The sequence below is a fragment of the Phaseolus vulgaris genome, chromosome 2 (genome assembly GCF_000499845.2).
Source record: "Phaseolus vulgaris cultivar G19833 chromosome 2, P. vulgaris v2.0, whole genome shotgun sequence".
NCBI lineage: Eukaryota > Viridiplantae > Streptophyta > Magnoliopsida > Fabales > Fabaceae > Phaseolus > Phaseolus vulgaris.
The window spans coordinates 30,311,111-30,327,291 of record NC_023758.2 but is presented as its reverse complement, the minus strand read 5'-3'; the positions used below and the strand labels follow the sequence as shown (position 1 = coordinate 30,327,291).

Sequence of the window (16,181 nt, the reverse complement as noted above, 5' to 3'; positions counted from 1 at the left end):
TTTTAGATTTTAGAATATATATTTCAGAACTTTTCTGGTTAGACGGTGAGGGGCTATAGCAACAGTGGGGAGGTGCTGTGGTAGTGATGTTAGATGTGGGGAGTTATTGCGGTGCAGTGATGAAAATTGGAGATGGGGAACTGTTGCGGCTGTGGAAATTGGAGGTGAGGGTTGCTGTAACTAAAAAGGGAAAGGTGTGTGCTCAATGGAAAAGATGAAGAGGATAAAATTCTCATTTCGCTTCTATGGAGATGCAGAAATGGGATACAGGAAAATTTTCCCTGCGAGATAGGCTAGTGACATACAATCCAACCAACCCAAAGAAAGGATGTTTCAAGCTGCACCCCATGACAAAACTGTTCCTCCTTCAAATTTATAAAATAAACTTAGATTTTCCTTTTCACCAGGCTTCATTATTTTTTGCATCCTCCTTGTGTTTGTGTGAAATCCTCTGTTAGTTGCCCTTTGTAGATTTGCTTCGAACCTGACAAATCCTCTGTTAGCTCCATACTTCCTAGTATGGGAGTGTAAAATAAGAAATAAAAACTTCAGTTGATGAAGTTATATTTAGTCATGTGTTATTATTTATAGTAAAAAACACTTTCGGGTTGAGTTGGTGAGATCATCGTCACCTTGAATGATGAGTCCACTTAGTGGCATATCTCAATTATAGGACAATTTTGTACATATATGATTCCAAAATACGTTCCTAACTAGGCATTCCAAATTGTATATTACAAAAGACATTCCAATTTGTATACCAAGTTTCCAAATGGTTTTCTGGTGCACTTCAAAAACTTCCCAAATCACCCAATCTGAAATGAAGTTGTTGCACCAACAACAAATATAAATTCGAAAAAACGAACCTCCTCAAAGGGCAATAGGTTCTGAAACGTTCACACAAAGAGGGCACATCAAATGGTGAGGGTAGGGAGGAAGAAGATGAAGTGAAAGAGAAAGGAGAATCTAGGTTTATTTTATAATTCTGAAAAAAGAGCCATTTTGTCTTTTCACCAACCATGGAGGGGCAGCTTGGAACATCGAACTAAATATACTATTCATCAATGGATTGAACTTCTAGGACAATATCAATATTTCAAAGTCTATTTCATTAACATTGAACTAGTCTTTCCCCAAATAGGGAAATAGGATTTCTAAGATCAAATTTTCAACCCCAACTGAAAATATATATCTTCTTAAACAACTCCCAATTTTGTTCTTCAAAAGTTTTGATGGGGGACTTCCTCAATTTGGTTTCGTAAAGCAAAAGATGAATTAGGGAGCTAAACCTATGGTTGCAAAACCCCAATCTACAACTGCGATATTAATCCTGCAAAAACCCTAATCTACAACAGCTTTGCAAAAAATAATTCTCGAACTGAGAAAATAATCCGTATCACAGCATTGCAAAACCCTAATTCTGCAACCACAACCATTACGTATCACACAGCATTCAGGCGACTGCAACAGCTACCACTCTTAAAATTTTTCCCAAAATACTAATACTAATTTCATTCAATTAAAAAATTAAGCTCGTCGAAGCAAGGTTACACAAACATTTACACAAATTCAGAAACGGTGCCAAGACTTCAATATCAGAAAAGGAAATCTATCAAACACAACTCGCTCAACGAAATTGAAGTTCATCCCACACTGCATAATCGATAAAACGCACCAAATTTCGCTTCACCAAGGAGAGCTCCAAAAACATACCCTTAAAAAATTTCTAACAGTCAAACAAGTTTTTAAGAGTCTAGGTCAATTATTTGAAACAAACATTTACTTTATCTAAATCCGAAAATAACAAATTAAAAACGCAATATATGACTTGCAATATATAATGTTAAAAAACTCCGAAACAACACGAAAATAACACATTAACTTGCAATGTATGAAAAAAAATAAAAACTAATTAAAAACCTAAGCGGTAAGAACAACAGCGCCGCCAGCTTCCTTAATCTTCTTCTCGGCAATCTTCGAAATAAGCTTGGCTTTCACAACGAAGGGCTGGTTTTGGGGTAGGACTCCTTTTCCGAGGACCTTAAAGTAACCGTGCTGTGTAACGTCGATGACAGGGGCAGTATCCTTGGATTTTACGGCTTTGTCCTTTGCCTCCTGGGGCAGGAGAGACCATAGCTTGTCGATGTTAACGATGGGGCAGTGGAACTGGTTGCGGAGCTTGTGAAAGTACCGCATTCCCACCTTCCCGAAGTAACCAGGATGGTACTTGTCGAACAGGATCCGGTGGTGGTGCATACCACCGGCGTTTCCCCGCCCACCGGGATGCTTACGGTGCTTTCCGATACGACCATGACCGGCGCTAACGTGGCCGCGCTTCTTCCTGTTCTTCTTGAATCGGGTCGTCATTTCTCTGCCTCTGTCTTCGGCCGCACAAGCTAGGGTTTGGTGAGATGGGATTTATTGAGTGAGCTTTTCATCTGTACTCCTAGGGTTTGGAGTTTGTTGGGCTTTTATGAATAAGAACTACTGGGCCTTATCTTAGAACATCTTGGTTATTTTATTCTGCACCCCATGTTTTAGTCCTCACCCACTTTTATTGAAATATCCATTTTGTTCTTTATGTTTTATAACTCTTTGAAATTGTAGAATGCATGTGTCATCGTAGTCCTTGCTGGTGGAACATCAATACACGAAATAAGTATTATTGTAGGCAACAAAAGATTTCTTCGTCATCTCATTTTTGTTTTGTTAATTTATTTGTGAAAACAGCTGCCTAAGAATCTTACGAAAGAAGCTTCTGCTGTTCTTTTTTTAAAAAAAATTTACCCAATTGCAAAGAACATGTTGTTGGCTTCAAAATGGAATACAGAAGTGGGAACTTGTGATTTATTTGCGAGTAACGTGATTCATTGAATGATGTTTAAGGAGTTCCAGAAGGTAACTCCACCAACTGTGGATTGTGCACGCCTCATCCTCTCTGAAATTCTACTTGCAAGAGGTGAATTTAAGAAAAAACACAAACAACCTACGCAGCAGACTAATAAAAACATTTGTAGAATCTTCTTTAACCAATTTCTTGCATTTTCATGTTAACAATAATAATTTTACACGTGTTTCACGTATACAGTTAAAAGAGGCACATGTGGAAGTGGAACCAAAGAAATGCCATGTGCAAGCTTGAGAAAAAGATTACTTAGGATAAACGGCGTCGTTTGATGGCGTGCGTTTGTGGTGAAGCTAAGAACAACAAGTATATTCAACACTGAAGCTGAAGCAACCGTAACCATTTGATTTCCCTCTTCTTTCTTCTCCATACTCATGGTCCACAACAGTATACACACTCCTCTCAAGCTCCCACCGTTATCCCAACCCCATCTTCCTCCTCCCACGCGCTTCACCGCCATGTCTCTTCTACTCGCTCGCACCCCACTTTCTTCATTTCCTCCAATCCCTCACCACCACTTCAACAACAACCTTCTAATCGCACCCTCTCAGAAGCGCTTCCCTCTCACTGCAGGGCCAATTCTTCTCTTTACTCCCCGCCGCATTCTAGCATCACACCCTCTGAAGTGTGCCTCCATCAACGGAGTCTCCGTTCATAACAATCATCAAGCTTCCAGCGAACAAGTCTACGCCGCTGACTTACTTGAGAGGATTCGTAAATGGCTCGACTTTTTACCGTCGATTCTTCCCGGCGGACGTTGGTGGGACTTCTCCGAGGACGTCGACGTTCAGCTGGTGACGCAGCCGGTGACCGTGTGGCGCGCGCTAGGCAAAATGTGGGAGCTTGTCGCGCGTGACAGATGGGTCATCTTCGCTGCTTTCTCTGCTCTCATTGTTGCTGCAGTGAGTATCTTTATTTTTCTTTGCCGGTTTATTTTTATTCGGTTTGTGCCCATTTTGCGTGGTTCGAAGGTGGGGTCAAAGTTGTGAGCTTTTGCTATGTTCGTTTCAGGTTTCGGAGATTTCTATTCCGCATTTTTTGACGGCGTCCATCTTCTCGGCACAGGCTGCGGACATTACTGTTTTTCATCGGAATGTGCGCGTGTTGGTTCTGTTGTGTGTGACTTCGGGAATATGCAGGTCAAAATCTTGTATGGTCGAATCTCCCTTCTACTTGCTGAAAGTGATATGATTTTTCTTTTCTTTGATTTGTGAGTCTTAGCTGCTGTTGCTGAAAGAGCCTTACATAAAAAAACGCAATGGATTTGCCCTTTATCCTTTTATCGTTATTGAGACCAGGCATATAGCTGATGTTTGACTTTAAGCGTGCGTGGTTGGTTCCACTTTTGAGTGGCTTTTCACGGTTTACCGAGAAGCTAGCAGTTATAAACTTATATAGCATGTTAGTAAAATTGAACTTTTTTTTGTCATGATCAATGATGCTCTTAGTTCTGTTTCATTTAAACTTTTTATGTTACCAGTGGGATATGAGTTTTCCTAACGAGCATTTTCCTGTGTTTCAGTGGGCTACGAGGTTGCTGTTTTGGCATTGCAAACATGATTCTGGTGAGTTTATCTGTCTGATATTTGGGGATGGGGGTTCTATGGGCCGTGTAAATACACTAGAGCATATGGAATAAGAGCTGTAGTTATAAAATTAAAATTGTCCTTCAGCAATGGCCATTTTGCAGCCTCCCCGTTCCTGATACTTTCTTCAACTCTTGGGTGTAATTGACTTTTCAAACTTTGGAAATATGTGCAGGTTAAGAGAATGAGAGAAACGCTATACAATTCTCTTCTACTGCAGGTTTGCCTGCACTTAATAACTGATTCTCTTGCTTCATTCATTTATTTTCTCTGTTTGGTGTATGACTCATTCAGCAGTCTCCTTGTTGTAGGATATATCGTTTTTTGACAATGAAACGGTTGGTGATTTGACAAGTAGGCTTGGGGCTGATTGTCAACAAGTGTCAAGGGTTATTGGAAATGATCTTAACTTGATATTGCGCAACTTTCTTCAGGTTGATTTAGTTTTGATAGATGTAATGCAAGTAAAACTAATCTCACAAATTAGAGGCATTGAATGTTTTTCTCATCTTGTTAGGGTGGAGGTTCATTAATCTACTTGTTGATTTTATCCTGGCCACTTGGTTTATGTACATTGGTGATATGCTCCATATTAGCAGCAGTTATGTTACGCTATGGAAGGTAAACTTATGGTTGATTTTCTTTAAATGCATCCTTTCAAAAACAACAAACGTTATTTTGCATTTCTAGTTCCTGCAATTAGTAGGACTCTAAATAATCCTCATCTCTAGAAATATGTCTCTGTAAAAGCTAAAGGGTTCTGCCTTATCCCCAAAATCTGCTACAATGGTGTTATTGAGAATTTGAGATATTTATATACTTGTAAAACCGAAATTTCAATGCTTTTTAGTTCTTGTCAAGGCTTCTACAGCTCTCCTTGTGTGTCTCCTTTATTGTACTGGTATTGATTTGGTCATATTTTTGTGTAGTTACCAGAAAAAGGCAGCAAGGTTGATCCAAGAAGTCACTGCTTCGGCAAATGATGTAGAATAAGATACCTTATACTATAATTTGTTTTATATTTTCCTAAATGTGATAGTAGTAACAACTTTTCTCATAGGTAGCTCAAGAGACATTCTCTCTTATTAGAACTGTACGAGTTTATGGAACAGAAGAAGAAGAACATGGAAGGTGATGATGCTATTACACTTATGTCATTTATTATTTTTTGTTCCTATTATTTCTCTGCCATAACATGGTTGCTGTCCATTTCTATCTACAGGTATAAATGGTGGCTGGGGAAATTAGCTGACATCAGCTTGCGACAAAGTGCTGCTTATGGAGTTTGGAATTTTAACTTTAACATCCTTTATCATTCAACTCAGGTATAGCTAAGGTTTTCTAAAATCATAATCTTTATCTTTTTTATTTATTTTCTTTTTTCCCTTTTAAGCCTGTAATCTTATTGTTGTAAGAAAGTTTGCTAGGATTAATAATCAATTAAGTTTTTGCAGCTTAGTTAAACCTTTATAATTGACTTGTTCTTTTCTTGAAACATTAAATCTTATAGGTTATTGCTGTGCTATTTGGAGGAATGTCTATTCTAGCGGGTCATATCACAGCTGAGAAACTTACCAAGTTTATTCTATACAGTGAATGGTTAATCTACTCTACCTGGTGGGTCGGAGATAATATATCCAATTTGATGCAATCAGTTGGGGCTAGTGAAAAAGTATTTCATTTGATGGATCTCTCCCCTAGTAGCCAATTCATAGAAAGAGGCAAGTGTTTTTAGATTCAAATATTTCATTTGAATAAACACCTTCATACTAGCTTAGTCCTTTTTGTGCTTCTTTTGATTTTGTCAAGTTATCACCTATTCAGAGACTGCCTGGTCCCTGCATGTTCAATTCTTATTCTACTTGTAGATCGAGCATGGACATTTTCCCTTGAAATGTGACGGATAAATTACAATTTTATTAAACTGTGCATTAAATAAACATTGTAGTTTACTTGTGACGAATAAGGATACTCACACTTGTACCAACTATAATTGTTTTAGTAGTGATACTTGCTTGACACTGGTGGTCATCATAAGCAATATAGGATTTTTGTTTTAAGAAAAACTAGCAACATCTGTAGTGAACTGACTGGGTTATCAAATGAAGCTGTCTCCTGCAGTTGTGTCATGTGCCGCCCCCCATTTATCATGCAACTACAGCATGTGCATCTATTGTTATTCCTCTACCAACAACATCACATCAATGAATAAAATAATAAGAGAAAGTGAAACATAATGAATTCCTGGGTGACCTTTTTTGTTTGTTTTAATTTTACTATATTGAAGTTTGGGTGTAACTTTGTTGCAGGTATAAAGTTGCAGAGGTTAATGGGGCGTATTGAGTTTCTAAATGTATCTTTTCACTATCCTTCGAGGCCAACGGTATACCTTTATTTCTCACACATTCACTTTACCTTAGAGTTGAAGTTATTTGATTCCGTCAGTGTTCCTCTGTCACTTCACTGAAGGATGAATCCTGCTACAATAGGAATAAAAAAGTTCATTGCTGAGATTTTAGGCACTCCCCTCCCCTAAACAAAGTGGGTTTATACATTGTTCTCTTTTTAGTAGTGTATGATGGAAGTTGTGCATGTATGCAGTGAAGTTGTAGAGCATCTTACATTTAGGAAAATGCATGTTCAACAGAAAAATGTGCTGATTGAATTTTAAAATAAACTGAAATTATTTATTTATTTTGAGCAGGGGAGCCTAGCCGGGTTGGATTCTAGTGTGTTTATATGATTCTTCCTCACTATACTACACACCTTGTGCATGCATGCAACTTCAATGCATTTTCTCATGTTATATTATGGATATGATTATCTAGATTTATCAACTAGCAGTTTGCCCAGTATATTCAATCTGATTGTGCATTTACGTGGGATTAAGATTGTCATTGTTATTTGTGAGTTTTACTAGCTTAAGTAGTGGCAGATATTGTAACAGGTATCTGTAGTGCAACATGTAAGCTTTGTTGTCCATCCTGGTGAGGTTGTTGCAATAGTAAGAAACCACATCTCATCTCTTCAATTCATTCCTTCCATGCACTATGGATGAGATTAATCTGCCGTTTCCTATGATTTGTGGCATAGGTTGGACTTAGCGGTAGTGGAAAAAGCACATTGGTGAATCTTTTGCTCCGTCTCTATGAGCCTACAAATGGTCAGGTAGAGTTAGTTTATCTCATTACAATCAAGTGGACTTGTATGGTTGGCTTAAACAATTATTGGATTTACAAGAAATTAATATGAAAAAAGAAAAAGGATACTGAATTTTAATATTGTTATTATTGGAAGGGAAGAGGGACTATTTTGTTTTTGCTACCTCTATTCAATTGGCTAAAAGGAAACTATCTTTCTGCCCTAGTAAGATGACCATCATCTCTTCAATTAGATAATTCACATGACATAATTGGATTAACCTCTATACTTGGTACAAGAAGTTGTAAGAGAGCTAATGGTTTTTTATTTCCTGCTTTCTAAGAATGGATATTGACTAGAGATTTCTTTCATAGAATTAGATGTGTAGTACCAATTACCAGTTAGGCTGTGTTATTAGAGCAGATAGTATGTTCCTTTAATATCATCATGACATTAAGTTTTGTTGCAGATTTTGGTAGATGATGTCCCTATTAAAGACTTGGACATCATGTGGTGGAGAGAGAGAATTGGATTTGTGGGCCAGGTTTATGTCTCCAGCATAGATAAAATTGATAAAATTTAGCGAATGTATATTTCTCTTATCTTACCAAAAATTTGTTTGCACAGGAACCCAAACTCTTCCGGATGGATATTAGTTCAAACATCAGATATGGATGTAGAGATGTAAAGCAGGAGGATATTGAATGGGCTGCAAAGCAAGCCTATGCCCATGACTTTATCTCAGCACTTCCCAATGGTTATGAGACACTTGTTGATGATGATCTGTTAAGTGGAGGACAAAAGCAGCGAATTGCTATTGCTAGGGCCCTTCTTAGGGACCCAAAAGTATTGATCCTTGATGAAGCCACTAGTGCGCTTGATGCTGAAAGTGAGCATAATGTCAAGGTGTGCCACTGAAATTACTAGAAGCCAGATTGAAATTAGACATGCTAAATATTTAACTATGAGAAAGATTGCAATGATATTGATGCTTCAGTTTCCGTAATATGTAGGGTGTTCTTCGATCTGTGAGAAGTGATTCTGCAACCAGAAGTGTCATAGTCATTGCACACAGGTGATAATTTTCTTGTCAGTGTCAATTAACTGAATTAAGTGGTGTTTTGAATATTAGTTTTGAAGTGTATGAACTGCCTTACAGGCTTTCTACCATACAAGCAGCTGACAGGATTGTGGTGATGGATGGTGGTCAAATTGTTGAGGTTGGTAAACAAATGATTCATTTTGAATGCCCTAAAATTTTGAACATCGTAAAACTCATACATAAGGTTAGGTTTGGAAGGTTATACATGTCCTGTGATTATGAATTTGACTCCTCAAACTCTTTTGCTAGATCTTGATGGATATCATTGGCTAGGACCATGAATACAGGAATTGTTAACATATTTCTTTTTAGCTTAGGCTAAGCCATTGTTTGTCAAAAAGGTTTTTGCCTTTTGACCTAGAGGTCGGTCATTCAAATCCTGGAGTGGAAAGAGATCATTTATAGGACAAGACTTTTTATCTACCATTCCTAGACTCCACTTGATTGGAACCTTTTTTCATTTGATGATATGCAAGATAAAACATAGGATCTTAGAGAGGCTCCCCCTGATTAGGTAGGAGTTTGGCAATAGGATCCATGGGTGTGTCAACAACAAATTTTGAATTTATTAACCCAGTTTTCTCCATGGGTTTGAAAGTGGTGACAAGGGTGTTGCTTTACATGTCATATCAAATTGTTGAACAACATTGCTAAATTTTCCAAATCAGGACCTAGGAGACTGTTTGAAGCTATATAAAGATTTGTGGAGACAACTTACCAACCCATAAGCATTTTTGACTTCCAATTGATAAAGAGGTCATCATTGAAGAACAATCATGACTACGAATAAGCGAACATAAGTTATCTTTGCCACTGAAGAAAAAGTATCACCCTAGTCCAAACTAAAAATTTGTGTATGACCTTTGGTCACAAACAATGTTGTTAAACTCGAGGATCAAAGGAGGATCGGAAAGGAGATAAAAAATCGTAACTCAATTCGTAAGAGTTAGTGGTATATGAAAAATAATGTGATATATGAAAAATAATATTCAATATATAAAGAAACTAAACATATATTATAATTCATAAGATTGATGCATAAAATAATTAATAAATTCATAAATATTTCGCACAAATAAACCTTCCACATAAAGCTTTATATTAGTAAACAATGGTGATGACTTTATAAAACAAGGCAACAGTAGAAGAACTAAGAGAAAATAAAGAAGAAATAGAACAGTCTATATAAAACAAGGCAGTGGGTGCAGAATAGATAAGAGAGAAAAAGAAGAAGAACAGACTAGAGAAAATAAAGGAGGAGCACAGTAGATCAAAGAAAATAAAAGCGAGGAGTAGAACAATGAAAATATTAAGATAGAAACAACAGCGGTGATAGCGAGCGGGAAAATATTAAGACAAAAACAACGGTGATAGCGAGCGGGAGCGACTGTGAGAGAGAGTGAACGGCAATGAACGCAAGTGGTGGCGAGCACGACGATGACGAGAGCGAGTGGTGGTGAGCGATATGAGTAAGAGGATCATGAAAGTCCAACCCGATTCACCTAGCAACACACCTACTCGCTTCGTACAAGTTTGTGAGTATACTCGCGATCTTAACAACATTGGTCACAAGGCAAACTTTGAGACAATCAATAGTACCATGAAGACCAACTTTGATGGCAAAATTCCTCTTACAACCAACAACAAATTTCCCATACGGTAACAGAATGAGCTCCCAAGTTCCACTATACTGAAAAGCACTTATTTTATTAAGCATGGTATGTTGTCAACCACGATGGACTAAGGCATCACCTACATATTTTGGAATTGATACAAAAGAAATAGACGAAAAACATGTATAAAAAGGTTTCGATAATCTACGGTAACTCAAAGTTGTGTAATGAGAAAAGGGATTATGGGTAGACTATATAACTTTACAGGGGGCAACGGAGGGGATAGAGGAATTGGCACTAGAAGTGAGTCATCCGGTGGTGGGTGATGGGAAGTATGTCGTTGACTATACACCTGAAATGGAGGTGGGGGTGGGGATCTTTAGGTGCACTAGACACAACAGGAGGATCACAAACAACAAGGATATTGACTTGATCAGGAGAAGACACATGAGAAGGAGGGGAGACTTTAAGTAAAGGGAAGACTTAGTGAAGGTGACATTTGTTGAAATGAAATAGCGATTAAGAGAAGGAAATGAGCATTTATATCCTTTTTGTGACCTAGGAGATAATTTATCAAAACCAAGACTAAAATTATGACTAAACATGTGGACCCAAAAATCCGATAGGGCCAATTATCATGTTTAAAGTGATGGTGGGTAATGGAATTACACCACAGAGGGCTTAGTTTAGAAATTGGCAATCCAAGCTCGGGAATATTTTTCTATTGTCATTCTATTTACTTCCAATTTCAGGAGCAAATATTATCTTAGGAGCTAATTGGTTAGAGACTATTGAACTTCATTTGGCAAACTGAAGCTTTGCACTTAAAATTCTTACATAATTACAAATTTGTTGCATTACAAGGTGATGTGAAACACATTCCTTTGTTGGCTCATTTACATTACATAAGACGCATGGTTTAGCTAATGCAATGGTTGAAGTTGATTGGTCACAACGTTCAGTCTGTTTCATTACTAGAGTTACCTAGGAGAGTCCTTTTTCATCTCCTATTATTCTCGTTAAAAGGAAGGATGGTTATTGGAGAGTATGTACAGATTTCAGGGCTCTTCGTGGTATCACAGTGAAAATGTATGGATTTCAGGGCTCTTAATGCTATCACAACAAAAGATAGCTTTCCAATTCCAATAGTGGATGAGTTGATTGATGAGTTATTTGGTGCTACCTACTTCAAAGCTTGATTTAAGGTCAGGTTATCATTAAATATTGTTAAATCCGGAGGATAGACATAAAATTGCTTTTCGAATACATCATGAACACTTTGAGGATCTTGTCATGCTCTTGCCACCTTCCAAAGTTTGATAAATGATATTTTTCAAGCATTTTGAGAAAATTTGTCCTGGTTTTGTGATGTACTAATATATAGCTCCACATAGAAAGACCATTTGTATCATTTGGACAATGTGTTGCAGATTTTAAACATCTGTTGTGCAAAGTTCTCTTAGTTTTCCATTGGAGTAAAGGAAATTGAATATTTAGGCCATACTATTTTGGGATTAGGTGTGATTGTGGATAATAGCAAGCTAGAAGCGGTTAAGGCTTGGCCTCGACCAATTAATCTGAAGCAGTGACGTGGCTTTCTTGGTCTATTTGGGTTTTATCAAAGATTTGTTAAAGGATATGCCCATGTTGCAGCATCTTGACTAATTTACTTAAAAAGGATGCATTTAAGTGGAATGGGGGCAGCAACAACTGATTTCTTACAAGTTAAGGACGTTTTGACAACACCATCTGTGTTGTTTATTCCCTATTTCTCAGAATGATTCATTTTAGAAACAGATGCATCAGGATTTGGTGTGGGAGCAGTCTTGAGCCAAGGGACTCATCCAGCTGATATAAGGATCTCTCAAATCTAGTACTGCAAGAATTTCATGGCTCAAAAGCAGGAGGTCATAGGGGTGTTTCAAAAGCTATTGCTACAATCTGTTCTCATTTTTTCTTGACAGAAATGCAACAAAAAAAATCAAAACCTTTGTGCGTGAATGTCAGATTTGTCAACAGGCCAAAATTGAACAAGCTCTACCACATCTTGTTTGGGATGAAGTTTCTATGTATTTTATCACTAATTTGTCACCTTATCATTGATTCTCTATTATTACGGTAGTAATGGATAGACTCTCCACGTTTGGCTACTTTATTCTATTGAAAGCTAATATAATAGTAAGTCAGTGGCTGAGGCATTTGTTAACAATATTGTGAAATTATATGATGTGCCGAGGTCCATTGTTTCAAATCGAGATAAAAAATTTAGTAGTTCTTTTTTATAACGAGAAATCATCCAGTGTTTCATGTTTCCTTTCTTAAAGTATTCAAGGCTTGTCTTTTCCCAAACATTGCTGCTGCAGTTAACTACAAGTTTATTTGGTCCATTAGCATATTCATCACAAGTCTTGAATTCTCGTATCGGTAATCCTCATGCAGTACCTCGAGTTTTAATACAATGGGGTCTGTTGGATTCTTCTGCTGTGTCATGTGAAGATTTGGAGAAAATTAAACATTCTTTTTCTCATTTCAACCTTGTGGACAAGGTTGTTTCCAATGGAGGGGGTATTGTAACGTGTGAGCAAAGTAGCAATTTAGAAAATGTGAAATTAAAGGAAAATACTGAGCTGGATTTAGAAGGAAAGTTTGTTACGTGAAGGAGCCAAGGAACATATGACCCGAATCAGATGAGTAGAAGGAGGCATGAGGCATAGGAGAAAGAACATTTATAGAAGGACTGTGCTATGAGGGGTTTATGCAAGTGTTTCTGCTACCTATGTGATTGAGGAACGCTGCATCCCAATCCCATTACTAAAACTCCATTGTTCGGTTCCAGCAATTTTTGTTATTCCATAGACCATTATCTGATTAAAAGAGATATATCACATAGGCAGCGTTTCTCTTTGAAAATTACGTTACTGTTTCATAGAATAAGGCTTCTTAAACATCCCGTGCATTATTGAAACTGTTTGGACTTTAAGTGTTTGAATAATAGGCGATGCTTATTTTTTTTTCACATCCTTTATTTGCCTTTATGGGAAACATAATTTTTCGTTGACATCTGTCCATACAGATTGGAAGTCACAGGGAGCTTCTCTTAAAAGATGGTTTGTATGCACGGCTAACTAGGAAACAGGCTGATGCCATGGCATGATTTGGGTCTCAAAAGCAGATATTCTATATTTCTTCTGGCTTCATTTTAAGGCAGTACAGTGAGGCAGCAACTACTTTTTTTCCCTGTTGCTGATCAATGAATTTATAGTACTATACAAGAAAATTGGAAAAATCCAGCAAAGAAGGAAGCTGCAGAAGTTTTGATTTAAAATGCATAGCGGCTTCAGAAAGATTTCACCCTATCAGGTTCCAAGGAAGATTCAAAAGCAAATGTAACTAGGTCAGTGGGGGTATTCATATTCAAGATGCTGACAAACGTCAGATGATACTGCCAATAACCATATAGATTGTTCATTTTTTACATGTAATTTAAATATTTAGCTCTTGATGGCTTTTTCTTTGAAAAATACCACCTGCCCCTGTTTCATGACACTTTGTACTCATAATATTGAAGTCTATAAAATTTAAGTTTTCAAAAAATGGAGAACTTTTAATGTGAAGAGATTGAAACAGACTTGTAGGTTTGTTGGCAACACATTTAGCTATATACAACCACCAATAATTGTCAATAAATATATAAAATGCCTTAATGCATATTGACAAGTGTTAATATGATTTTCTCATTTTTGTTGGTTTATATATTACACATACATACAATATTCCTGTCTTCTGTAGGGAGAAACAGTAGAATCTATAAACGGGGGTTAGGTCTTGTAATATATTTTGATTTATTTGAAGAACCATAGCTTAATATTCCCACTAGATGCAGAACGGATTAGACTATTAGGGGTGAATGATGCAAATCACACGTCCAATTCTTTTAAAATTGACATTTTATCTGATAATCTTAAAATACATGGGTAAAATGGAGAGCATAAAACTTTACTGTATAACTGTATCCATTTCACTAGTAATGTAATGTCGATTTTATCTTCATTTATTTTGCATAAATGCTGGAAGATCGAACCTAAAAGTGTACTTTCTTTTCCTTTTTACTTCATACGATACGAAGATAACGAATATTTTTGGAGGAACAAAAACCCTTCAGATGCTTGAACTGTGGCCTATTCAATGTTTTTTCTTATGTTGAAAGCAACAAGGCAGCAGAATCTTCAGGCTGATCTAAAAGCGAACAAAAACTCCTTGACATATATATACGATGAGCCCAACAGCTTGGTGATTTCTTATTTGTGCAACAACCTGAAACAAACTTGGTAATGTCTTTCCTTGACAGATATTTATTTTATTTATTTTCAAATGTTGCTTCCTCCCTCAGACTTATGTCATGAGAAAATGTCGAGGTAGCCAGGTTTTCAGTAGCAAGTTCCTGATACAAGAATGTGCATAGTGCAGCTTCAAGTCATGGAGTTAATTTCGAATGTGCAAAGCCTCGTTTACATCACTCTCATGTGGTGAAAACATCAAGTAATACACAGCCGGCCATAAGAAACAAAAAATCGCCAATAATATATAATATTTAAGGGGTATTTCACTTATTCTCATTCATCCAAGCCATAATATAGTTCCATCTATTGTGGCGAGGATGAAACATTTTGACTGCACAATTTTCAGTTGCACCACGCTATGCTGAAGCGTGTTGGGCACTCATTTGGCCTAGTGGAGAACATTGATAAAAATCCAAGAAAGAACAAAGTGAGAGGAACCAAGACATTCCCTGAGGATGGTTTGCAAACAAAGGATCCATATGTGAGGATAGTTCATCAGGGTGGACAACAAGAGACATATCATCATGCATTTCCAGCATCTGAGTTGATGATTAAGTACCCCGGAATGTGTGTTGCAAGAGCACAAGTTTTCACGGCTCCTCATCACTCAGTGCTAAGGCCTGAAGAGCATTTGCTGCTTGGTCACAAGTATGTCACAATCTCATGTAAAAATGTGGAGAAACTGAAGCGTAAACGTCATCAGCAAGCCAAAACCAATGGGGTGGTAACATTGGAACCAAACATCATTAGGTCTCTTAGAGGACACAAACCAAAAGAGAATGACAAAAATGTGGTAGCAGGCCATGATGTGATGAACACAAGGATAACTCTATCTCCCAGTGAATGCAAATTCCTTGAGAATGATGAAGTCAAAGAGGCAAATGGGCAAGGAGGAAAGAAAGTGGATGCAGAGATGAATGTGTCTCTGTGTGGAGGGGATGTGGAGGAAGTTCATTGCTTTGCAAAGGATTTTTATGTTGCAAAGATTATGTCAGCTAACTATTCAAGAAAAAAAGGAATAAAAGTGAAGAAACCATTTTCTCCACCTCTTCCTAAAGGAAGATCATATTGTAGTTTGGGATGGCAACCCAGCCTTTCTAGAGTGCAAGAGCTCTCTCCATGATATTTTTATGGCTCCTCTTTTACAACTTCTATTGCTATTGCTGTCAGGTGTTATGCAGGCTTACCATTTTTTAATGTTGCTAATTTATACATTGGATCTTTGGTGGACTAGGCATAGGATTATATGCTAGAGGATATAAATAACGTGTGTATTGATGCAATCTAAAATGTGTTTTTCTTTTTCTGTTGTTTTTGGTTTACCTTTGAGAAAATATTATGTACGTGACGTGACTATTGACATCTCAATAATATTGGTTAACTTTTATGTTGTCCTCATGTGGGATTGCTGTGGCTACCCAACCTATTGTGTAATAGTCTCCATTCCATGTTTGATGGTGACTTTGATACCAAGTTAATTTCATATGCATGTAT

At 37.2% G+C, this 16,181-nt stretch overlaps 2 protein-coding genes across 4 annotated transcripts; one reads left to right on the top strand and one right to left on the bottom strand.

Moving 5' to 3' along the window:
* Window positions 1-1,808: 1,808 nt before the first annotated feature.
* LOC137811344 (large ribosomal subunit protein uL15x-like) lies at window positions 1,809-2,422 on the bottom strand. The gene has a single exon (XM_068613036.1). The coding sequence runs from the start codon at window positions 2,365-2,367 to the stop codon at window positions 1,921-1,923; it is 447 nt and encodes a 148-aa protein (XP_068469137.1). The 5' UTR covers window positions 2,368-2,422; the 3' UTR covers window positions 1,809-1,920.
* Window positions 2,423-2,992: 570 nt separating this feature from the next.
* Window positions 2,993-13,893, top strand: LOC137811343 (ABC transporter B family member 26, chloroplastic). Of its 3 annotated transcripts, none has more exons than XM_068613033.1 (18): window positions 2,993-3,807; window positions 3,917-4,044; window positions 4,428-4,470; window positions 4,667-4,711; window positions 4,803-4,925; window positions 5,009-5,112; window positions 5,421-5,475; window positions 5,552-5,622; window positions 5,714-5,816; window positions 6,002-6,212; window positions 6,801-6,874; window positions 7,439-7,495; window positions 7,585-7,659; window positions 8,102-8,176; window positions 8,260-8,538; window positions 8,646-8,707; window positions 8,792-8,852; window positions 13,421-13,893. In XM_068613033.1, exons 1-18 carry the CDS (start codon window positions 3,280-3,282, stop codon window positions 13,499-13,501), a joined length of 2,175 nt encoding a protein of 724 aa, XP_068469134.1. In that variant the 5' UTR covers window positions 2,993-3,279; the 3' UTR covers window positions 13,502-13,893. The 3 variants fall into 3 exon arrangements, with proteins under 3 accessions (XP_068469134.1, XP_068469135.1, XP_068469136.1); XM_068613034.1 differs by having other exon boundaries at window positions 3,917-4,055; XM_068613035.1 differs by having other exon boundaries at window positions 3,241-3,807; window positions 3,917-4,306.
* Window positions 13,894-16,181: the final 2,288 nt, after the last annotated feature.

What these genes read in the sequence shown, in the direction of transcription:
- LOC137811343 (XM_068613033.1), top strand. Translation starts at nt 3,280, where the DNA reads ATGGTCCACAACAGTATACACACTCCTCTCAAGCTCCCACCGTTATCC. An exon ending in TCACTGCTTCGGCAAATGAT is followed by an intron (nt 5,476 to 5,551) that starts GTAGAATAAGAT and finishes CTTTTCTCATAG; the next exon opens with GTAGCTCAAGAGACATTCTC. An exon ending in TCCTTTATCATTCAACTCAG is followed by an intron (nt 5,817 to 6,001) that starts GTATAGCTAAGG and finishes TAAATCTTATAG; the next exon opens with GTTATTGCTGTGCTATTTGG.
- LOC137811344 (XM_068613036.1), bottom strand. Translation starts at nt 2,367, where the DNA reads ATGACGACCCGATTCAAGAAGAACAGGAAGAAGCGCGGCCACGTTAGC.